The sequence below is a fragment of the Hemiscyllium ocellatum genome, chromosome 13 (genome assembly GCF_020745735.1).
Source record: "Hemiscyllium ocellatum isolate sHemOce1 chromosome 13, sHemOce1.pat.X.cur, whole genome shotgun sequence".
NCBI classification, from domain to species: domain Eukaryota; kingdom Metazoa; phylum Chordata; class Chondrichthyes; order Orectolobiformes; family Hemiscylliidae; genus Hemiscyllium; species Hemiscyllium ocellatum.
In genome coordinates this window covers 67370917-67395939 of record NC_083413.1, presented here as the reverse complement: position 1 = coordinate 67395939, position 25023 = coordinate 67370917, and the positions used below count along the sequence as shown (strand labels likewise).

Genomic DNA, 25023 nt, shown 5'->3' with positions numbered 1-25023 from the left:
CATGTGAAGAAGAGAGTGAGGGCATGTGCATGGATGAGGGAGAGTGATTGGATGTGCACATGTGAGGGAAAGAGAGTGGGGGGGTGGCTGTGTATGCGCATAAGGGAGAGAGAGTGAAGGGGGTGTGTGCGTGCGTGTGAGGAGGAGATAGAGAAGGGGGGTTTGTGCGCGTGAAAGGGGGGGGTGTGCATGTGTGTGAGGAGGAAATAGAGAAGGGGGGTGTGTGCATGTGAGGAGGAGATAGAGAAGGGGGTGTGCATGCATGAGGCAGAGAGAAAAAGTAAAGGAGGTGTGTGCGTGAGAGGGGGAGAGAGAATGAAGGGGGTGTTTGCGAGTGAGAGAGAGAGAGAGTGAGTGAAGGGGGTATGTGCGCACACGAAGAGGAGAGAGAGTGAGGGGGGTGTGCATGTGTATGAGGGGGAGAGAGTGAGAGGGAATGTGCGAGCACAAGATGGGGTGAGTGAGAGGGGTGTGCGTGTGTGTGTGAGAAGTAGTAAGAGGGGGTGCATGTGCATTAGGGGAAGATAGATTGAGAGGGGATGTGTGCACACGTGAGTGAGAAGGGTGTGTGTGCGCACGTGAGGGAGAGAGGATGAGTGAGAAAATGTGTGCTTAGGTGATGAAGAGAGTGAGAGGTGGTGTGTGAGCGCGTGAGGGAGAGGTAGTGAGAGGGGGGTGTATGGGTGTGGGAGAGAGATTGAGAGGGGGGTGCGTGCGCAGGTCTGGGAGAATGAGAGAGAGAGGGTGTGTGCGCGCATGAGGGAGAGTGAGTGAGTGAGCAGGGTCTGTGTGCGCATGAGAGTGAGAGGGAGCGAGGGAAGGTGCGCGCATGTGGGGGGGGGAGAGAAAGTGAGAGGGGTTTGCACTTATGAAGGAGCAAGAGAGAATGAGAGGGGTGTGTGCACCTGAGGGAGTGAGTGAGGGGGAAGATGTATTGTGCATGTAAGGGGGAGAGAGAGTGAGGTGGGTGTGTGGTGTGAGGGGGAGAGAGAGAATGAAGGGGCTGTGAGACGTGAGGGGGTGAGAGAAAGTGAAGGGGTGTGTGACGTGAGGGGGAGAGGAGAGAGTGAAGGAGTTGTGTGCGCGTGAGGCGGTGAGAGAATGAGAGGGGTATGTGCGCACGTGAAGGGGAGAGAGAGTGAGTGGGGGTGTGCATGTGTATGAAGGGGAGAGAGTGTACGTATGCATGTGTATGAGGGAGGGAGAGAGTTTTCATATGCATGAGGGGGAGAGAGTAAGAGGGAATGTGCCTTCAAGTGAGGGGGAGAGTGAGTGAGAGGGGTGTGCGTGCATGTGAGTGAGAGAGTAAGATGTGTGCGTGTGCATTAAGGGAAGATGGAATGAGAGGGGATGAGAGAGAGCATGAGTGAGAGGGGATGTGTGAGCATGTGAGGGAGAGAGTGAAAGGGGTGTGTGAGCACGTGAGGGAGAGAGAGTAAGGGGGGTGTGCATGTGCATTAGGGGAAGATGGAGTGAGAGGGGATGCGTGAGCACGTGAGGGAGAGGATGAGTGAGAGAGTGTGTGCGTGCGCAGTTGAGGGGGTGTGTGAGCGTGTTAGAGAGAGTGAGTGAGAGGGTGTGTGTGAGTGTGTAAGAGAGAGTGGGGGGTGTGAGCGCATGAGAGAGAGTAACTGAGTGAGAGGGGATGTGTGTGCACGTGAGGGTGAGAGAGTAAGGGAGTTGTGTGCATGCATGAGGGGAGGGAGTGAGAGGGAGTGTGTGTGCATGCTCAAGTGAGGGAACGTGAGAAGTGAGGGAGAGAAAGTGAAAGGGGTGTGCGCGTGTGAGGGAGCGAGAGAGAGTGGGGAGCGTGTGCGCATGAGGGGGAGAGAGTAAGGGAGTTGTGTGCATGCATGAGGGGAGAGAGTGAGGGAAGGTGTGTTAGCATGTGAGGGGTGAGAGAGAGTGAGAGGTGGTGTGTGTGTGTGTGTGTGAGGGAGAGAAAGTTAGGAGGTGGTGCGTGCGTGAGGAAGGGAGTGAGGGAGGTGTGTGTGCATGAGGGAGAGTGTGTGAGAGAAGTGTGTGTGCGCACGTGAGGGAGAGAGAGTGGGAGGGGTGTGTGTGCACGTGAGGGAGAGAGTGAGATGTATGTGCGCGTGAGGGAGAGTGAGAGGCAAGTGAGAGTGTGAGTGGGGTGTGCATACGTGTGAGGGAGAGAGAGAGGTGCATGTGGGGTGTGTGAGAAGGGGTGTGCATGTGCGTGAAGGAGAGAGTGAGCAGGGTGTGCATGCATTTGAGGGAGAGAGGGTGTGTGCGTGTGTAAAAGAGAGGAGTGAGGGGGGTGTGCACGCACATGATGAAGAGTGAGTGGGGTGCGTGTGAGCATGAAGGAGGGAGGGAGAGAGAGTAAGTGAGAGGGAGTGTGCATTCGCGTGATGGAGAGTGTGAAAGGGGGTTGTGCGTAAGCGTGATGGAGAGAGAGTGAGAGGGTGTGCTTTCGCGTGAGGGGGAGGGAGTGAGAAGGGGTGTGTGCACACGTGAGGGAATGAGAGATTAAGAGGGGGCATGCGTGAGGGGGAGAGAGTGAGGAGGTGTGTGTGTTCACATGAGGGGGAGAGAGAGAATGAGGGGAGGGAATGAGTGAGAGAACATCCCTGTCTGGTGATTGTTGCATGCTGTTCATTCATCCATTGTGTGTAGTGTCTGCTTGGTCTTGCCAATGTGCTATGCCTCAGGGCATCCTTGTCTGCAGTGTATTAGATAAACATTGTTGGCTGAGTCACATGAGTACTTGCTATGTGTGAGATTGGTGGTGTCCCCACTGGTAATAGTGGTATCCATTGTCTGTGCTTTAACATGTGTTGCAGAGGTGGCTATGACAGGGTTGTCTAGTGTTGTGGTCTGTGTTGACCTGAAGGCTGGGTAGTTTGGTGTGAACAATGGTCTGTTTAAGGTTTGACAGTTGTTTGAAGGGGAGAAGTGGAGGCGGTGAGAAGCTCTTGGTGAGGTAACCCTTTGATCTTTTACTCATAAATTCTGTGTCCAATGTATTCTCTCTCACTAACTGCCTGAGGAAGGAGTGGGGGCTCCAACATCTTGCTGTTTCAAATAAACATCTTGAACTAGAACCTGGTATCATGTGATTTTTGACTGAATTATATTGTTATTCTGACATTAACAATACATTAAAAATCTCAAATTTCCTATCTATCTATGCTGTGGGAATACCTTACACTAGATAGGCTGCAGCGATTCATGGAACTGATTCAGTAGCAGCACCTTAAGGACAGGTGGGAATGGAAACAATATTAGCCTTGCCTGTAATTCCAATGCCCCAGCAATGAAGAAAAATAAAGCTGTGTGGAAAATGCTGTCAGAATAATCCATGATTTCATTTGTCAAAGAGGAGCGTTCGGAAACAGATCTGGATTGGAACGCAAATTTTGGATTCAACTATAGATGGCAACCAAATATCTAATTACAAGCATCCTAATGGTGACATTATCAGAAAAAACTGTGGGTTCTTCCCTCTCCATCTGGCATGGAAGAAATCTCAGAGTCTGAGATGGTTGCTCTTGATGTCGTAGCCTTTATGCTGTTAGTGCCTGAAGAAGAGGAGGAATTTCTTCCAAGGCACAAGAGATAGGCTATAGTGCAGCACATGCCACTTGGTCCTAGTCAGGGTCGGAGGAAGCAGACCTGTGGTGAAACATTCCCTGGAAAGGCAACAAGAACAGGCTTACATCCCCGGACTACATCCCGCAGGAGAGGAATGTTGTGGTTGGAATGAAGTTGGCTTGGTGAATCTCATTAGGCCAGGTTTACAACCCCGCACTCAATTGGAGAGCCCTGACTGACAGATATAAACAGGAGATTCTCACTACTCGAGGATCTAACTCTGAATTAGCTGGTCAGAGTCCATGTATGGTGCACGTGTAAATACAGAGTGACTTGGTGATGGATACTGGCCTCCATGTAATTATTTCAGACATAAAGGAACTAGTCAAAGTTAAAATGTCCTGATTAGGTGGCCCAGCCAGAATGCCCAAAATTGGGCCCTGGATTTCGGTCATTAGAATATACAGCCTGCACTCTCTTACCTTCACCAGCAGTGACATGGTAGCTTGTCCTGTAATGTAGCACCAATACAGATTGGGCAGATGATGTTGAGCTTCTGAGCTGGTTCCTTCCTCATACAGTAAACAGAAGCAACAAGGCCCAATTTCTACATATTGTATCCTTGCACCATGGTTAATTAAATAGAAAAAAGTTGCAGATTCCAATTTGGGGTTGGTAAGCATGGAATAGCCAGAGGCACGAGAACGAAATTATTTATCCTAGGCTGCTCCGGGAAGCGAGAAAGGATGTTGCTAAGCCACTGGCGAGGATATTTGCCCCCTCACTCTCCACAGGACCCGTACCGGAGAATTGGAAGGAGGCAAATGTTGTTCCTCTTTTCAAGAAGGGTAATAGGGCACTCCCTGGCAATTACAGACCAGTCAGTCTTACATTAATGGTCAGCAAAGTTTTGGAAAGAATTCGGAGGGATAGGATTTATGACTATTTGACAAAGCATAGTGTGATTAAAGGCAGTCAGCGTGGCTTTGTGAAGGGCAGGTCATGCCTCACAAATCTTAAGTTCTTTGAGGAGGTGTCAAGACAGGTTGACAACGGTCGAGCAGTGGATGTGGTGTGTATGGACTTCAGCAAGACATTTGATAGGGATCCCCATGGTAGAGTCATTCATAAAGTCAGAAAGGATGGGATACAGGGAGATTTGGCTATCTGGATTCAGAATTGGCTGGCTGACAGAAGGCAGAGAGTGGTTGTAGATGGAAAGTATTCTGTCTGGAGGACAGTGTTGAGTGGGGGCTTGCAGGGCTCTATTCTTGGGCCTCTGCTCTTTGTAGTTTTTATAAATGACTTGGATGAGGAGGTTGAGGGGTGAGTTAGTAAATTTGCAGATGACACAAAGGTTGGAGGTGCCGTCGATAGTATAGAGGGCTACTGCAGGCTGCAGCACGACATAGACAGGATGCAGAGCTGGGCTGAGAAATGGCAGATGGAGTTCAACCTGGATAAATGCGAAGTGATGCATTTTGGAAGGTCGAACTCGAATGCTGAATATAGGATTAAAGACAGGATTCTTTGCAGTGAGGAGGAACAGAGGGATCTAGGTGTGCAAGTACATAGATCCCTCAAAGTTGCCACCCAAGTGGATAGGGTTGTTAAGAAAGCATATGGCATTTTGGCTTTCATTAACCAGGGGCTGGAGTTTAAGAGCTGTGAGGTTTTGCTGCAGCTCTACAAGTCCTTGGTGAGACCACACTTGGAATGTTGTGTCCAGTTCTGGTTGCCCTACTATCGGAAAGATACAGAGACTTTGGAGAGGGTGCAAAGAAGGTTTACCAGGATGCTGCCTGGACTGGAGGGCTTGCCTTATGAAGAATGGTTGAATAAGCTCAGACTTTTCTCTCTGGAGAGAAGGAGGAAGAAAGGAGACCTGATCAAGCTGTACAAAATAATGAGAGGAATAGATAGAGTCAATAGTCAGAGACTTTTCCCCAGGGCAGAATTGACTGGCACGAGAAGTCAGTTTGAAGATATTAGGAGGAAGGTATAAAGGAGATGTCAGAGGTAGGTTATTTATGCAAAGAGTTGTGAATACATTGCCAGCTGAGATGGTGGAAGTGAAGTCATTGGGGACATTTAAGCGACTGCTGGACATGCACATGGATAGCAGTGAGTTGAGGGGTGCGTAGGTTAAGTTACTATATTTTAATTTAGGATTAAATCTTGGCACAACATCGCGGGCCAAAGGACCTGTTCTGTGCTGTACTTTTCTATGTTCTATTCCAACAGAAGTTGTGGGGAATCAGAGGACTGGTGCACCTTAGGGTGTGTCATTAATCCACTGTCTTTTTGCCAAGAATCTCCTGAAAATTACTACTAATAGGAGCATCAAGGCAGAGGATACCATACAACCCTGACAGGCAGTGCAAATATTTTGCGCAACATTTGCTTGATTATACTTCAGAATTGTCCTTTCGAAGCAAACCTCTCCACTTCAGAGTACCTACTTCAAAGATTTAAACTTCTGCATTCAAGGATTTGATTCCAGACCAGCTCTAATACTCCCTTCAAAAGCCTACAGAATTTTCAGGCTAGATAGCTTGTGAGCACAACCCAGAAATCAAAAGGCTCGATATGTAGAGCAGTAACAAAAAATGTAATCCTAAAATCCACCTTATTTACTCAGTATCTATTGATGAAGTCTGTGCTTCTCTGTAGATATTATCAGGAGCAATTTAGTAATTTTAAATATTGTTCTAATCCTCTGAGATATCTGATCAATGATATTTAATTCACGTGACTTCACACCAATAGAATGTCATGCACTGAAAAATGAATAGCAATTTGTCAAATCCCTGGCTGTGAAACTTTTGCAATGATTTTGGGACGGACGTCATGGTTCACAAATTCTCTTTCTACAACTTCTGTCTAAACCAATGGAAAGCCTTCTGCTCCAGAACAATCTTGAACACAGTCACTGATCCCAGTTGAGATGGTTTTAAGGCTTCAATTGTATAGATGTGAATGACCTGGTCTTTCTGGTGGGGAAAGAAAGAGAACCTGAAGTGAGAGCTAGTTCAGTCAGGAGCACCTCTTCAACAGGTGGGGTCAGGAATACAGAACTCTTGTTCCCACAAATTAATACAGGGTTAACTGGAGCTTTCATAACTCAAGTCACTAGATTTTTATCTGTTGAAGATGTCAAGAGGTAAGGAACAAGGGCAAATAATTAAATTGAGATGCAGGTCAGCTGTAGAGGAGCAAACAAGGGTAACTCACTGGCCTACTCCTCCCTCTTCTCCTGTGCTGTGGCCTGGGGTCTTCATCTGCACAATGCCAAATGAAGGCAGTGGTAATGTTTCCAGGTGAACCATCTCCAGGTCTAAAGACTAACTCCATTTTTTAAAATATCTTCCCCAGGATATCGTGGATACACATCCAGGTCTAACGTTTTTAAAGGATGCACCAGAATTCCATTCACGCTACATTACCACGGTAAGATCAGGTTGGAGAGGTAGCATGTAATAATCGTAGGCTTCAAGCTGGGACCCCCTACACCGGAGGGAAGTCCTTGTGGGAATCTGGAATCCCAGGATCATCAGGCATCTCTCTGTCTCGCAATTATCTTGTCAAATTCCTTAAATTTATTTCTGTTCCCATATCCCGATTTAAAAAGTAGTTTTCAACAATGGTAATGCTTTGATATCTTTGGATATTGGACACTAATCTTCTGAAAAAAGTGGCAGTGTTTGTAGTGGATTATCCCTCTATCTCCATACAGGAAGGTTTTGGAATCAACCACTAGAACAGACAGTTGTGAAATAGTTCCTGCATGCTGAAGTCTAGCTGATGGGTTTTTTAAAAACATCTCCTGTCACTTTACAATACAGTTAGTCAATATTTTGGAAACAACCTGGCGTGAGTTTCCATGTCATTTTTCAGAGAGATTTAAAAGGAATATTAATGATTCAACGAGGAGATATTAGTCAGGAATAGCTTCTCAAGCATTTCTGCATGTGTGGACTTTTAAGGGTGGACAGTCCACATGCATTTACTGATGGGCTATTCAGTTTTAGTGTGTGAACTTCGACACAGTGGTTCAAGTAGTTTTCCATCACTTTGTGACCCTTGCTCGCAAACTTGGTGAAAATGACGACATAGTGATGCTGGCACTTTTAAATCTGTTTCTGTGACATCCGCAGGAATTCTTATGAGAGTAGTCCCAAGTGCCCTCAAGATAGCAAAACTGGAACATTGCCAGTGTCAGGGACACTTGACCCTCTCGTGCCTGGAAAGAGAGAGAGTTTGCGGTTGAGATTCACACTTCCAATATGTGTGTCTCCTGTCCAAAGACACAGCCATTTTAATTTTTTAAATGGGCAATATTTTCCTTTGGTTGACACGTTGCCATGAGTGTAAGTTCAGTCTCTCATTGTGGATCCAAAGGAAAATGCACTAGTGGTACAAATTCAAACAGCAACTCAATAGGATCCCAGTTTTCACTCAACTGCCCACGTTATGCCCTTGATCAGGAGAGATTGTAGAAAGGTCACAGTAAAATAGAAAACCATTCAGCCCATTTGGTTTCTGCAGGCCCTCTGCAAGAGCATTTCAGGTTTTGGACACCTGCTCTTTCCATGTCGCCCTGTATTTTTTTTTTCCTTTCATGCCCTTGTCTGTTTCCCCGATGAGAAGCAGTACATTCTGAATCTTAACCGGCACGGTGGCTCAGTGGTTAGCACTGCTGCCTCACAGCGCCAGGGACCCAGGTTCAATTCCAACCTTGGATGAATGTCTGTGTGGAGTTTGCACATTCTCTCTGGATCTGCGTGGCTTTCCTCCAGGTGCTCCAGTTTCCTCCCACAGTCCAAAGATGTGCCAGTCAGGTGAATTGGCCATTCTAAATTGCCAATAGTGTTAGGTGCATTAGTTGGAGGAAATGGATCTGGGTGGGTTGCTCTTCGGAGATTTGATGTGGACTTGTTGGGCCAAAGGGTCTGTTTCCGCATGGTAGGGAATCTAATGTAATCTCTCTTGCTGCCTAAAGAGGTTTTCCTACATATCATTATCACATTCCTTCCCTGTTCTGAAGACAAGTCATATTGGTCTCGAAATATTATTCTTTTTCTCTCTCCAGGGATGCTTCCAGACCTGCTGAGTTTCTCCAGCTCATTTTTAAAATTTCTTCATATTTCCTTTAATTCTTTTGCTAATCTATGTTCTCTGATTCTCAACACTTCCTCCAAGCAAAACAGTTTCTCTCTATCTGCTTTATCCAGATGCACATGGTTTTGAACACAGGTATCAAACTTCCTTTCAACATTCTCTGCTCTAAGGAGAGCAATTCAGGGACGTCTGATCCACCAATGAATCTTCATCCTTTGGGATAATTTTCTTAAATCTCTGCTTTACATTCTGAAAGCCTTCATGTTTTTTTCTAACGTGTGCTACCCAGAATTAAACACAATAGTCCAGTTGTGGCCAGTTTAATGTTTTTTCACAGGATACTTACATCCGTGGGCCCGCAAGAAGAGAGAGAAGATATTTACCCATAATAGGTACACACAGCCAATGTTAAATGCAACTGTTGAACAGAGTCCTGTGTTAATTATTGCTCTACAGAAAGTCACTTAGTCACAGTTGTTAGAGAGAGATAACCAATATTATTTTTCCGTACTATTATTCTGATTATTTTCCATGACATTTCCTAAATCAGTAAAATATTTTGCTGCATCTTGAGTATATTGGGATTCGATAATTTATCACGAGTTCAAGACATATATTGTTTAAACTAACATTGTTCCAAGTAATCTACCCTTCCAAGATTCTCTGAAGGTTAAAAATTAAATTTCGTCCAAGCCCTGCCTCCCATAAATAATAATTCTTCGTTGAACTGTCCATTTGGTCTGCACTCTGTCTCTGTCCAACTTTTATACAGATGACTATTGCTGATGAATGCAGGTCACATTAATGGCATTCCATGGAATTAACTCAAGTATAACTATTTATGAATTGCCATTGCCAAATCTTATTTCCCATCCACTTTAACTTAGTTAGTACACAGTGCTATTGTGGAGTACCATTTGTGGTGAATAACTTTGGAGGCATGTCGGAGTGGGGGGGAAGGTAACTGACACATTTCAGTTTAATTCCAGAAGATTTCTGAACCAAGCTCAGAAGATTTCACATTTGGCTAGAATGAATCAAAGGTTGGGACTTTTACATTTTTTTTTAAACCTTACGCTTCACTGCTAAATGGCCCAATGGTTTCCACATCTTAATTATCGGTCAAAGTTATCACTGCAGATTTTTAACTTGCCCCTCTCAACAATGCAGGCCATAAGGAGTTGACCACACAGCTTTTGGAAATAGTGAATGCCTGTTTTTTTCTCTCTCTCTCTCTTTGTTTTTCTCACCCTTACACGGATTTGTAGCAGCAAGACTAATTAAAAATTGTTTCTTTGTCCACTGTATTGTTTCCCCCAAATGTTAAAGATGCTTCCAAATATGCAGTAATATGTAAATAAATGCACCTCGCTGATACAACAAACCAATCCCAGTCGTAGAAAGGTGGAAGGATTTTGAATTCCTAGCATCAAAAAAAGAGATCCGCATGACTAGACCCAAAAAAGAAAAGGACTGACAACAGTAACCAGTTGTGTATGATGAGTAAGTGGCAAGGATTTCTCAATTATCAGGTCATGGAAAGAGTGAGAGTGCTTGAAGGTGATCTCTATCCTGTGACTCTCCATATTAGGTACGTAGTTTGTCATTTGGTTTCTTGATGTGTGAATAATGTTAATCCCACTGTTTGTTCACAAGTCATAGTGAGGTGATTTAAAATAGAATGGTAATTTCTCTTTGGAGGCCACACATATTGAATGACGTGTGAGGTTGGCAAGACTATGCTGTCAGTTTTATAGGACATCTGTCTACAAACTGTGGCATGTAACCATGCTGCCAATTTGCCCTTTCTCTTATTTCCTGGTAATAGGATCTGTCTGATTTGTATATGGTTTTATCATGAGGTTGATTTATGGTTTACCTACTGTTTACTTCCATAGGTCATACAGAGAATATTCTACACAGTCAACAGATCCTGGTCTGGCAAGATAACTCTGACAGAGCTGAGGAAAAGCAACTTCCTACAAGTATGTACATCCTCTGCCAAAGGCCACAGAAATCAGTCATGATTTATCTCAGACTGTCCAACATGCTGTTAATTGTAGAGGTCAGAAACAAAAAATTATGAGTTGAGCGCATCAAATTCTACCAATGTATTTAAAGATTTCATAGCAAAGGAGATGTAGAAATACACAATTTTCTTCCACAAGACTCCTCCAATGGCATTAGCAAATTCTTTGAATTAAAAATTAATTCGACATTTATTATATCAACTCTAATCCTTCCATTGACTAAATGCAACTGTCCCGAGCGTGAACCCAGCTACATTTATCCAAACATGGTCGTAATATTAATTAAAACTTATCAAACTAAAATAAAAAAGACAAAACCAAACTCAAGGATATCATTCTAATGTTGCAATTTACCTAGTTATATTTTGACAATGCAGCGGTTCTGACAACTTGCAGCTTTTGATCCAATATGTCTAAGATGTCCTTTAAACCTTTCATCCTATTCCTAACTTGATACGTAGGTCATGAAGAACATGTTCCTCAATATTAAGTTACCTTTTGCTACTTCTGCATGGTTGCAATTAGAATCATTATAGCCTTATGCTTACAAAGGCTCTCACTGCCGAAGTCAGCACTGGATATGCATCTTTACTGTCCACATTCTTTTTTTCTGTTCTTACACGCAGAGGCGTGTGAGGGAGTCAAAACAGGTACTTGCATCTCTTTTCGTAGCTAGGCTTTTTCTGGGAGAGAGTCACCAGCATGCTACCAGAGTCTGTAACTTGAGGTTGTCACTGCACATCAAGTATAGCTGGCAGGAGACGTTCACGCACACTTTCTGTGAAAGGCCTATCAAAAAAATTTATAGATTGGTAGTCAAAACTGTTTAGCCAGTTACAAGCATACCTTCCATGGCCATCAAATCCTAGAGTGGAACTTGAACACAGATTCAGTGGTACCCACTGCTCCTCACAACCACTGTCTTATCTAATAATAGTGTGGGATAATTGAGTTTTAAGATCTTCATGCACTCTGACAATTCAGATTCTCTATGTTGGGTGAGATTCTGCAGTAACAGTGAATCTCATGGCCAGTCCTGTTCGTTGGAATTGTTCACAGAGATTTTGATTTTAAAACTTGCTTGTCCACAAACCTCCTGGTGTGAGCTGACAAGAGAGGTAGTAGTGGAATTTTAGCGAACAACAGAATGACTACTGTTGTTCGGAATTTTATCAGGCAATGGGAGCGGCTTTGAAAGCGGAGCAGGGTAGGAGATGCAGATTTTCAGAAAATGTGTCACAGCAACGTCCACTTCCAAGAAAATTGTTCAGAGGCAAAGGCGAAATGGCCACCTGCCCACCCGATATCGATTGTGAATTACAAGCAATAAAGTTCCCTTCCCACAGGCAAGTGGCAATGCTGTTGGAATCTTGGCACCAGTGGATGGGTCCATCACTGAAGAGGATGCCACTCAGATTCCTGGAGGTGGTCCTCTGGTGAGAATTTAGAATCTGTGAGGTCCCCTTAAACAGCACCCCATCTTTCCCCTGACTACAGGAGCTCAAGGTACCAAATGCTACAGTGGTGAACGTAGCCCATTCTCTGACGCCATCCACAGTGACAGCTTGGCAGCAATGGCCATACATACTCCAATTTTTCAATCCTGTGGGGGCACCTCCATATTGAGGTGTGGCTGCCAACTGAATGCTGCCTCAGGCATTCCAATTGGTTTTCCCAGTTATATTGCTTGCCCATGCCTCTCATTGGACAGAACCCCCAGATCTGTTAATTGACTACCTCCAGGAAGATCATTGCAGGCAGGTGAACTTCAGGCACCATCGGGGTCCTGACCCACATTTATCTACCAAAGTGGTGAGATTCTGCTTCACTCAAGTCTCTTCACCTCTTGGTCTTCTAAACGCCAGCAGTTACAAGCCTAGTTAATCTAACTCCCTCATAATCAATCCACTCATTTCAAATAACAGTCTGGTAAGCCTGCTCTGAGTTGCATTTGTATGTTTCCTTAAATAAGAAGTACACAGAACTCCAGATAGAGTCTCCCCGTTACCCTGTGTAACTGAAGAATATCCTGCCTAATTTTGTGTTAAATTCTCCTCATGATAAATGATAACATTCTGTAAGCTTTCTGAATTATTTGTGGTACCTGCCTATGAATCCTTTGCGGTTTCTCTGAGATATCCTCTGAGCTTTGCAATCTCTCACTGTTTAGATGAAATGTCATTCTATTCTTCCCTCCAAGGTGGACAGTTTCACATCTTTCAACATTATACTCCATTTGCTCGATCTTTGTCCACTTGCATAACCTAACTATATCTTTATGCTCCTTTGTGTCCTCGTCACAACTTATTTTTCTACCTATCTTTGTGTCTTCAACAAATTTGACAACAGTACCTTCCATCCCTTTATCCAAATCATTTATTTAAATTTCAAACAGTTGATGTCCCAGCACTAACCCTTGTGGCACACCACTTATTATGTGTTGCCAGGTTGAAAAATATGCCTACCCTCTGCTTGTGGTTTTGGTTAGCAAACCAATCTACCATTTATGGCAATATGTCAACCACCTGATGAAGGAGCAGCGCTCCAAAAGCTAGTGTTTCCAAATAAATCTGTTGGACTATAAGCTGGTGTTGTGTGATTTTTAATTTTGTCCACCCCAGTCCAAGACCTGCACCTCCAAGTCATGCCAATATGATACACTCTATACCGTGGAATTTTATTTTCCACAATGCCCTTTAATGAGACATGAGGATATTCTGGAAATCTATACACAGTAAACTCACTGGTTACCTTTCATCTCCAGCACATGTGACTTCCTCAAAGAGCTTCAATAGATTTGATAAACGTGAATTCCCCTTCACAAAACCATATTGACTGATTATCTTGAACTTAATTTAGTGGTCCTGCTATAACTTGTTTAATAATAGCTTCTAACACTTTTCCAGTATAGATGTTAAAACTAATTGGCTAGTAGTTTCCTGCTTTTTTGTCATCCCTCATTTTTTACTACAGCAGTAAGTTTTGCCTTCTAATTTAATAGGGAGTTTTGGAAAATTAAAACCAATGCATCAACTATCCCATGAGTCACTTATTTTGCAATTTGAAAATGAAGTCCGAGGACTCAATCATTTATCAGCTTTCAGCTCTAATAGTTCACTCTGTATCACTTACCTGCTGTTTGTAATTTATTGAGTTCCTCCTTTTCTTCCATATCTTGATGTATAGCTGCTTCTTGGATCCGCAGTATTGAAGACTGATGCAAGATAGCTCTTGAATTCATCTGCCAATTCTTTGCCCCAATATCAATTTTCTAGATTCAAATTTTATAGGATCAATGCTCACTTGGTTTACTCCTTTTCTGTAAAATATTTATATAAATTCTTAAGATCAGATTTTATACTTCTGGCTTGCCTTCCTTTGTTTTCTATTTTTTTACTCTGTTAACTTGTTACTCATGCTTTGCTTTTTCGCCCTGTTCAGTTTTCGGAACAGCACAGTTATATATTTTTTTTTATTTAAGCCTTATATTAACCTTTTTAGGTAACCATGGATTGTAGATCGGTTCCCTTTGAATTTTTCCATCTTGCTGTGAGGTAGCTATTCTGTATATTCAGAAAAATCCACTTCAGTGTCAACCACTGCATCCTATTGATCTATACTTTAACCTTAGTGGGCGGCACGGTGGCACAGTGGTTAGCACTGCTGCCTCACAGCGCCTGAAGACCCGGGTTCAATTCCCGACTCAGGCGATTGACTGTGTGGAGTTTGCACGTTCTCCCCGTGTCTGCGTGGGTTTCCTCCGGGTGCTCCGGTTTCCTCCCACAGTCCAAAAATGTGCGGGTCAGGTGAATTGGCCATGCTAAATTGCCCGTAGTGTTAGGTAAGCGGTAATGTAGGGGTATGGGTGGGTTTCGCTTCGGCGGGTCGGTGTGGACTTGTTGGGCCGAAGGGCCTGTTTCCACACTGTAAGTCTAATCTAAAAATCTAATCTAATCTAGTTTGCCAATTCACTATCGTCAACTGTGCTTTCACTGTTATTTTTGAAGAAATAGGCTGAATTCATTTGGTCGAAATACGAATTGTGCTGGTCAGGTAGCATCCGAGGAGCAGGAAAATCAACGTTTCGGGCAAAGCCCTTCATCAGGAAGGAGGCTGGGACCATCAGGAGTGGAGAGATAAATGGTAGGGGGTGGGGCAAGGGAGAAGGTAGCTGAGAATGCAGTAGGTGGATGGAGGTTGGGGTAAGGCTGATAGGTCAGAGAGGAGGGGGGAGCGGATAGGTGGGAAGTAAGATTGACAGGTGGGACAGTGCTGACCTGGAAGGTTGGACCTGGGGTAAAGTGGAGGGAGGCGAAATGAGGAAACTGGTGAAGCCCACATTGATGCCCTGGGGTTGAAGAATCCCGAGGCGGAAGATGAGGTGTTCTTCCTCTAGCCGTCAGGTGGTGAGGGAATGACGATGGAGGTGGCCCAGGACCTGCGTGCCCTCTGCAGAGTAGGAGGGGGAGTTGAAATGTTTGGCCATGGGGCGGTGTGGTTGATTGGTGCAGGTGTGATGGGGTGGGAAATTGTGTTCTTTAAAGAAGGAAGCCATCAGGTGTGTTCTTTGGTGGAACTGGTCCTCCTGGGAGCAGATGCAGCAGAGGCGGAGGAATTGGGAATATGGGATTACATTTTTGCAGGAGATAGGGTGGGAGGAGGTGTAATCCAGGTAGCTGTGAGAGTCATTGGGTTTGCAGAAAATGTCAGTGTTGAGTCGCTCATCGTTGATAGAAATGGAGAGGTCCTGGAAGGGGAGGGAAGTGTCAAAAATGGTCCAGATGAATTTAAGGTTGGGGTAGAATGTGTTGGTGAAGTTGGAGCACGAGGTGGCACCAATACAGTCACCAATGTAGCGGAGGAAAAGGTGGGGAGTGGTGCCAGTGTAACTCTGGAAGATGGACTGTTCTATGTAGCCAACAAAGAGACAGGTACAACCGGGGGCCTTCCATCTCAGCACCTTTCAAACCCATGGCATCAATGTGGACTTTGCCAGTTTCCTCATTTCTCCTTCCCCCCCCCCCCCCCCCCCCCCGCCACCTTACCGCAGTTCCAACCTTCCAGCTCAGCACTGCCCTCATGACCTGTCCCACCTGTCAATCTTCCTTCCCACCTATCAGCTCCACCCTTCTGTCCAACCTATCACCTTTACCCCCACCTCCATCCACCTATTGCACTCTCAGCTACCTTCTCCCTAGCCCCATTCCCCCCTCCCATTTATCTCTCCACCTCCAAGTCTCCCAGTCTCATTCCTGATGAAGGGCTTTTGCCTAAAACATCGATTTCCCTGCTCCTCGGATATTCTGCAACTGATTGGCATTCCTGGTGCTGGTGCCACCTTTAAAAGGCCAGTATAAGTACCTGCACAAGTGCTGTCAGTCTGGAATTGCCTTGCATGGTTCTGTAAATTTGGCTTGGACAATATTATCAAGGGAAATTTGGCAGCCCACTTGGTACACAGGACCAGGTGGAGGTCTTGACACCAGACCGTGTCAGCCTGGTCTAAGTTTACCATCTTAGACAGTGCAGCTTCAGTCACCTGGAAGAATGCACAGCAACATACTGATTGACCCTTCTCCACTTTGCCAATATAAGTGCCACCTCATCATCTCTCCTATGCGTCATACTAACACTCTATCTCTGCTAGTATACCCACCTCATATTCTCTTGCTCTCAATATTGCCTGCAATGTCTTTCCTCACTCGCTGTCGCCCATCTCAGCCCCAACATCATAAATCCTGCATGTGCTCTGCACTGGCTACTCACGCGCTCAGTGCACCTACCCATCTGACCCAACAGCAATAACTTTGTCACCCACTTTTATTGGCGTTGCTCTCTTTTCAGGAGGAGAACACCCCACAATGGGCAAAAAGTGTCAGGGTAGGTGGCAGAATGCATAATATTTAGCTTCTATCCTCTTATGTGGAGAATCTTACCTGTATTGGAAAGGCAAGGACTGGTTAGGGATAGTCAACATGGCTTTGTACATGGGAAATCATATCTCACAAACTTGATTAAGTTTTTTGAAAAAGTAACAAAGAGGATTGATGCGGGCAGAGTGGTGGACATGATCTATATGACTTCAGTAAGGGCATTCAACAAGATTCCCCATGGGAGACTGGTTAGCAAGATTAGATTTCATGGAATACAAGGGGAGCTAGCCATTTGGATACAGAACAGGCTCAAAGGTAGAAGACACAGGGGGGTGGTGGAGGGTTGTTTTTCAGACTGGAGGCCTGTAACCAGTAGATTCCCACAAGGATCGGTGCTGGATCCACTATTTTTCATCATTTATATAAATGATTTGGATGTGAGCATAAAAGGTATAGTTAAAAACTTTGCAGACAACACCAAAATCTGAGGTGTAGTGGACAGCGAAGAAGGTTACCTCAGATTACAATGGGATCTTGATCAGATGGGCCAATGGGCTAAGAAGTGGCACATGGAGTTTAATTTAGATAAATGTGAGGGGCTGCATTTGGGAAAGCAAATCTTAGCAGGACTTAAACACTTAATGGTAAAGTCCCAGGGAGTGCTGCTGAACAAAGAGATCTCAGAGTGCAGGTTCATAGCTCCTTGAAAGTAGAATTGCAGCTGGATTGGATAGTGAAGAAGGCATTTGGTCTGCTTTCCTTTATTGGTCAGAGTATTGAGTACAGGAGTTGGGAGGTCATGTTGCGGCTGTACAGGACATTGGTTAGGCCACTGTTGGAACATTGTGTGCAAATCTGGTCTTCCTAACAGAAGAATGTTGTGAAGCTTAAAAGGGTTCAGAAAAGATTTACAAGGATGTTACCAGGGCTGGAGAATTTGAGCTAGAGGGGGAGGTTGAACAGGCTGGGGCTGTTTTCCCTGGAACGTCGGAGACTGAGGGCGTGACCTTATAAAAGTTTATAAAATCATGTAGAGCATGGATAGGATAAATAGACAAAGTCTTTTCCCTGGGTTAGGAGAGTCCAGAACTAGAGGACATTGGTTTAGAGTGAGAGGGGAAAGATATAAAAGATACAACTGGTAACTTTTCCATGCAGAGGGTGATAAGTGTATGGAATGAGCTGCCAGAGGAAGTGGTGGAGGCTAGTACAATTGCAACATTTAAAAGACATCTGGACCAGAATGTGAATAGGAAGGGTTTGGAGGGATATGGGCTAGGTGCTGCAGGTGGGACTAGATTGGGTTGGGATATCTGGTCAGCATGGACAGGTTGGACAAAAAGGTCTGTTTCCATGCTGTACATCTCTATGACTCTATCCTGACTTTGACTGCTCTGAACAACTGACTGAGCATGTCCAAATCACTGGAATGGTATCAGATGCTTCCCTTGACTTACCATTCCAGGACACCCTGACCAATGATCATTTCCTTTCATTTGACTGAGTACTACTGACAACCATGGCAAGCTTCCTGACTTTACATCTGCCCTAGAAGACACAGCAATACAGCAGTACTATGAGCTTGACATTCCTGGCTGAGGGGAAAAATACAGAAGGCAAGGCTGGATGTTGTGAGTATCCAGGTAGGCTCAGAATAAGTGATGCTAAGCAAGCCAGTGAACACCTGTTCAATTTAGATGCAGCCTGTATCACTCCCAAGAGTTGAGTATACATCCGTGAGTGTGCAATGTCTTTGCTACAGCGTTATAATGATAATAGACAATAGGTGCAGGAGTAGGCCATTCAGCCCTTCGAGCCTGTACCACCATTCAATATGATCATGGCTGATCATCCTTAATCAGTATCCTGTTCCTGCCTTATCTCCATAACCCTTGATTCCACTATCCTTGAGAGCTCTATCCAACTCTTTCTTAAATGAATCCAGAGACTGGGCCTCCAATGCCCTCTGGGGCAGAGCAATCCACACAGCCACCACTCTCTGGGTGAAGAAGTTTCTCCTCATCTCTGTCTTAAATGGTCTACCCCATAGTTTTAAGCTGAGTCCTCTGGTTTGGCACTCACCCATCAGCGGAAATATGCTTCCTGCCTCCAGAGTGTCCAATCCTTTAATAATCTTATATGTCTCAATCAGATCCCCTCTCAGTCTTCTAAACTCGAGGGTATACAAGCCCAGTCGCTCCAGTTTTTCAGCGTCAGGTAGTCCCACCATTCCAGGAATTGATCTCGTGAACCTACACTGTACTCCCTCAATAACCAGAATGCCTTTCCTCAAATTTGGAGACCAGAACTGCACACAGTACTCCAGGTGTGGTCTCACCAGGGCCCTGTACAGCTGCAGAAGAACCTCTTTGCTTCTATACTCAATCCCTCTTTTTATGAAGGCCAGCATGCTATTAGCCTTCTTCACTTCCTGCTGTACCTGCATGCTTGCCTTCATTGACTGGTATACAAGAACACCCAGATCTCTTTGTACTGCCCCTTTACATAAATTGATTCCATTTAGGTAGTAATCTGCCTTCCTGTTCTTGCCACCAAAGTGGATAACCATTCATTTATCCACATTAAACTGCATCTGCCATGCATCTGGCCACTCACCTAACATGTCCAGGTCACCCTGTAATCTCCTAACATCCTCCTCACATTTCATCCTGCCACCCAGCTTAGTATCATCAGCAAATTTGCTAATGTTATTACTAATACCATCTTCTATATCATTAATACATTTTGTAAAAAGCTGCGGTCCCAGCACTGATCCTTGCAGTACCCCACTGGTCACTGCCTGCCATTCCGAAATGGAGCCGTTTATCACTACTCTTTGTTTCCTGTCAGCTAACCAACTTTCAATCCAAGTTAGTACTTTGCCCCCAATACCATGCGCCCTAATTTTGCTCACTAACCTCCTATGTGGGACTTTATCAAAAGCTTTCTGAAAGTCCAGGTACACCACATCTACTGGATCTCCCTCGTCCATCTTCAGAGTTACATCCTCAAAAAATTCCAGAAAATGAGTCAAGCATGATTTCCCCTTCATAATTCCATGCTGACTCTGTCCTGTCCTGTTACTACTATCCAGATGTGTCGTAATTTCATCCTTTATAATAGACTCCAGCATCTTTCCCACCACTGAGGTCAGACTAACTGGTCTATAATTTCCTGCTTTCTCTCTCCCACCTTTCTTAAAAAGTGGTACAACATTAGCCACCCTCCAATCCGCAGGAACTGATCCCGAATCCATCGAGCTCTGGAAAATAATCACCAACTCATCCACGATTTCTTGAGCCACCTCCTTCAGTACCCTGGGATGTAGACCATCAGGCCTCGAGGACTTATCAACCTTCAGACCTAACAGTTTCTCCAACACCCATTCCTGGCAAATATAAATTCCCTTCAGTTCAGGTCCTTCAGCCATTGTTACCTCAAGGAGATTGCTTGTGTCTTCCCCAGTGAACACAGATCTGAAGCACCAATTCAATTCTTCTGCCATTTCTTTGTTCCCCGTAATATATTCCCCTGTTTCTGTCTTTAAGGGCCCAATTTTAGTCTTAACCATTTTTTTGCCTTTCACATACCTAAAAAAGCTTTTACTATCCTCCTTTATATTTTTGGCCAGTTTACCTTCGTACCTCGTTTTTTATCTGCATATTTTTTTCTTAGTAACCCTCTGTTGTTCTTTAAAAGCTTCCCAGTCCTCCGTTTTCCCACTTATCTTTGCTATGTTATACTTTTTCTCTTTTAACTTTATATGTTTCTTAACTTCCCTCATCAGCCATGGCCACCCATGCCTCCTCCTAGGATCTTTCTTCCTTTTTGGAATGAACTGTTCCTGGATCTTCTGTATTATACACAGAAATATCTGCCATTGTTCCTCCACTGTCATCCCTGCTAAGGTATTGCACCATTGAACTTTGGCCAGCTCCTCCCTCAAAGCTCCATAGTTCCCTTTATTCAACTGAAATATTGTCACTTCCGATTGTACCCTCTCCCTCTCAAATTGCAGATTGAAGCTTATTGTATTATGGTCGCTACTTCCCAATGGCTCCTTCACTTCGAGGTCCCTGATCAATTCTGGTTCATTGCACAATACCAAATCCAGAATTGCTTTCTCCCTGGTAGACTCCAGCACCAGCTGTTCTAAGAATCCATCTATGAGACACTCCACAAAGTCTCTTTCTTGAGGTCCAATATCATCCTGATTCTCCCAGTCTACCTGCATGTTGAAATCCCCCAGAACAACTGTAGTAACATCTTTGCAACAGGCCAATTTCAGCTCCTGATTCAACTTATATCCGACATCCAGACTACTCTTTGGGGGCCTATAGATAACCCCCAAGAAGGTCTTTTTACCCTTAGAATTTCTCAGCTCTATCCATACTGACTCTACATCCCCTGATTCTAGGATCCCCCGTACAAGGGACTGAATATCATCCCTTACCAACATGGCCACCCCACCTCCTCTGCCCGTCAGTCTGTCCTTACAATAGCATGTGTAGCCTTGAGTATTCATTTCCCAGGCCCTGTCCACTTGAAGCCATGTCTCAGTTATCCCCACAATATCGTATCTGCCAATTTCCAAAAGACCCGCAAGCTCATCCATCTTATTTCTAATGCTTCGTGCATTTGTATATAGTATTTTTAATTTGTTACTGCTCCCACCCTTCCCATCAACTCCTATTTCACTCAACCTTACAGCATGATCCCTTTTTGAGTTTTCTGCTTCGTTGATACAGTTGTCTTTCTTGACTTCCCTTGTTCTAACTTTCCGTTCAATTTCTTTTTTAAACATCCAGTTTGTCCCCTCCCCTCCACTACTTAGTTTAAACATAGCTGTGTTGCAGTAGCAAACCTGCCTGCCAGTATGCTGGTCCCTAACCTATTAAGGTGCAAACCGTCTCTCTTGTATAATTTATGCTTACCACAAAACATATCCCAGTGATCCAAGAATTTAAGTCCTTGCTTCCTGCACCAGTTCCCCAGCCACACGTTCAAGTCCATTATCTCCCTGTTTCTGGCCTCACCAGCCCGAGGAACTGGAAGCAAACCGGAGATAACCACCCTGGACGTCCTGCTTTTCAGCCTTCTTCCTAGTTCTCTGAAGTCCCACTGTAGTATGTTCCTCCTCTTCTTCCTGACATCACTTGTGCCGACATGTACCACCACCTCTGTCTCTTCACCTTCGTCCTCGAGGATTTCCTGCACTCTGTCTGTGATATCTTTAATCCTGACACCAGGAAGGCAACATACCATCCTTAAGTCCCGCCTGCTGCCACAAAAACCCCGGTCAGTTCCTCTCACTATGGAGTCCCCATTACCACGGCTCTGTGCAATAGTTAGCAATGTACTCTCCAGTGTAGCATTGAAATGCACAAGCATAATGTAAGTAGGTTGGAGATGTACAACGAGGGTTCTTAGAGACTATTAGATGCCATTATCCCGTGGATATGCCATGAGTTGTTGGCGCCTGGAGGTCAATGCAGTTGGCCTTTGGTACCTCCTTTGACTTCCATGTAAAGAATTCCCTATGTTCAGCTTGTTCAGTGTATTTAGTAAGATAGAAAGCTGAAAATTAATGAGGTGAGTTGCAGCATTACTAAAGCATTTAACAAGCTATAATCCTCCTGAGTTGGCAGTGCAACCGCTGCACAGTGCCAAACTTGGCAAGCTGCCTAAAAGACATAATGATTTGCTCCCAACATCAGGATAGGCCTTGCTGCACTTGTGTGATTCTGTCGAGAGTGTGGTGCTGGAAAAGCACAGCAGGTTAGGCAGCATCTGAGAAGCAACACAATTGACGCTTCAGGCATAAGACCTTCAGGAATTCCTGATGAAGGGCTTATGCCCAAAGCATCAATTCACCTGCTCAGATGCTGCCTGACCTGCTGTGCTTTTCCAGCACCACACTCCTGACTCTGAGCCCCAGCATCTGCAGTTCTCACTTTCTCCTTGTGTGATTCTGTCAGTGATCTCACCATTGGTACTTTCTACTTTCTAACAATTATTAATCATCACTTCTTGATTTCCTCAGACTCTCGCCCTTTTGGAGGAAGAAGATGATATAAACCAAATTACAGACTACTTCTCCTATGAACATTTCTATGTTATTTACTGTAAGTTCTGGGAACTAGACACTGACCATGACCTCTTCATTGACCAGAAGGACTTGGCCAGACACAATGACCATGGTGAGTTACTCTAAAAATGACATGCCACTATGTTTTCTGCACATTTTATTTTTCCTGTAATGTTACGCATTTTATTATGTTATTGTGTTATTATTATCCTATATTTCTCATTGAGAAATATTTTAACTGATTCAGTTAAGTATTGCAATTTTAATTTTTAAAATTTATTTGGCTCACCTTTTTCTCTGCACCCAACATGGACATCTCACTTGGGATCATTCCTTGTTTCTGAGTCCAGATAGTAGATGGCAACATGCCAGAATTTGCAAGTAACATCAAGATGAATGTTAAGAGCTTCTTTCAATATATGAAAAGAAAGAGAGAAGCCAAAGTGAACATAGGCCCCTTAGAGCACAAGGCTGTAGAAATAATAATGGAGAACCAGGAAATGGCAGAGGAGTTGAATGAATACTTTGCATCAGTCTTCATGTGGAAAATATTAACAGTATTTCAACATAACGAAATAATCACGGGGTGAAAGAAGGATAACAAGTAAACAAAATAACTATCATTAGAGAAAAAGTGCTAGGGAAACTAGTGGTACTAAAAATTGATCGGTCGCCTGGACCTGATGGCATATCCTAGGATATGAAGCAAAGTTGCTGTGGAGATAGTGGATACTCCAATACTAATCTTACACAATCTTTAGATTCGGGAAGAATCCCAGAGGATCAGAAAACTGCCTCTATTTAAAAAGGAAAGAAATTTAAAACAATAATTACCCATGGTCTACTTAGCTTGACATCTGTTGTTGGAAAATGTTAGAATCTGTTATAGTGAATGTAATAGCAGACCATTTCAAAATGCATAATATGGTAACACAGAGTCATCATGGCTTCATGAAGAGGTAGTTGTGCCCGACAAATTTACTAGAATTTTTCAAGGAGGTAACATGCAGGATAGATAGAAAGCACTGAATGTAATGTATTTGAATTCTTGTTTGATAAGGTACCACACATGATTAAGGTAAGAACTCATGATATTGGAGGTAGTAAATTAGCATGGATGGGGATGGCGAACTATAGAAGACAGAGTTGGGATAAATGTGATAACTTCAGAATGGCAACCTGTAACTAATGATGTGCTCCAGGGATCAGTACTGGGACCACAATTATTTACAGTTTGTATTCATGATTTGGATGACAAAAGTCAATGTACTATGGCCAGGTTTGCAGTTGGCACAAAAATAGGTGGGAAGACAAGTGGTAATGATGGCACATAGATTCTGCAGAGAGATAAGCAATTTAAGCAGTGGACAAGAATTTGGCAGATGGAATCTAATGTGGGAAAATCTGAAGAATGAATGAGTTGAATATTATTTAAATAAAGAAAAACTACAGAAGGCTATAGAAGAGAGGTCTTTGGAAGTTCACATCAGTGAATCACAAAAAGCTGGCACCCAGGTTCCATGGGTATTGAGAAGGCAAACGGAATGTTGGCCTTCACTTCAAAGGGAATAGAGTATAAAACTCGGGAGGTTTTACTAAATCTGTACAAGGCACTACTCAGACCACAGCTAAATAACTGCAAACAGTTTAAGGAGGATTGATGAGGGCAGAGCGGTGGACATCTTCTATATGGACTTCAGTAAGGCGTTCGACAAGGTTCCCCATGGGAGACTGGTGAGCAAGATTAGATCTCATGGAATACAGGGAGAACTAGACATTAGGATACAGAACTGGCTCAAAGGTAGAAGACAGAGGGGGGTGGTGAAGGGTTGTTTTTCAGACTGGAGGCCTGTGACCAGTAGAGTACCACTAGGATCATTGCTGAGTCCACTATTTTTCCTCATTTATATAAATTATTTTGATGTGAGCATAAGAGTATTGTTAGTAAGTTTGCAGATGACACCAAAATTGGAGGTGTAGTGGACAGTGAAGAAGGTTACCTCAGTTTACAACGGGATTTGATCAGATGGGCCAATGGACTGAGGAGTGGCAAATGAAGTTTTAATTTAAATAAATACACGGTGCTACGTTTTGGGAAAGCAAATCTTAGCAAGACTTATACACTTCATGGTAATGTCCTGGGGAATGTTGCTGAACAAAGAGACCTTGGAGTGCAGGTTTATCTCTCCTTGAAAGTAGAGTCGCAGGTAGATAGGATTGTGAAGAAGACGTTTGGTATGCTTTCCTTTATTGATCAGAGCATTGAGTAAAGGAGTTGGGAGGTTATGTTGCAGCTGTGCAGGGCATTGGTTAGGCCACTGTTGGAATATTGCGTACAATTCTAGTCTCCCTA

General features: G+C 44.0%; 1 protein-coding gene across 3 annotated transcripts in view; it reads left to right on the top strand.

Moving 5' to 3' along the window:
- ppp2r3a (protein phosphatase 2, regulatory subunit B'', alpha) overlaps window positions 1-25023 on the top strand; it is a 160985-nt gene that overhangs the window by 119868 nt on the left and 16094 nt on the right. For all 3 annotated transcript variants that reach the window (XM_060834272.1, XM_060834274.1, XM_060834275.1), the window contains exons 5-7: window positions 6934-7008; window positions 10578-10664; window positions 22626-22782. In XM_060834272.1, coding sequence (XP_060690255.1) covers window positions 6934-7008; window positions 10578-10664; window positions 22626-22782 — 319 coding nt within the window. The remainder of the gene's footprint in view (window positions 1-6933; window positions 7009-10577; window positions 10665-22625; window positions 22783-25023) is intronic.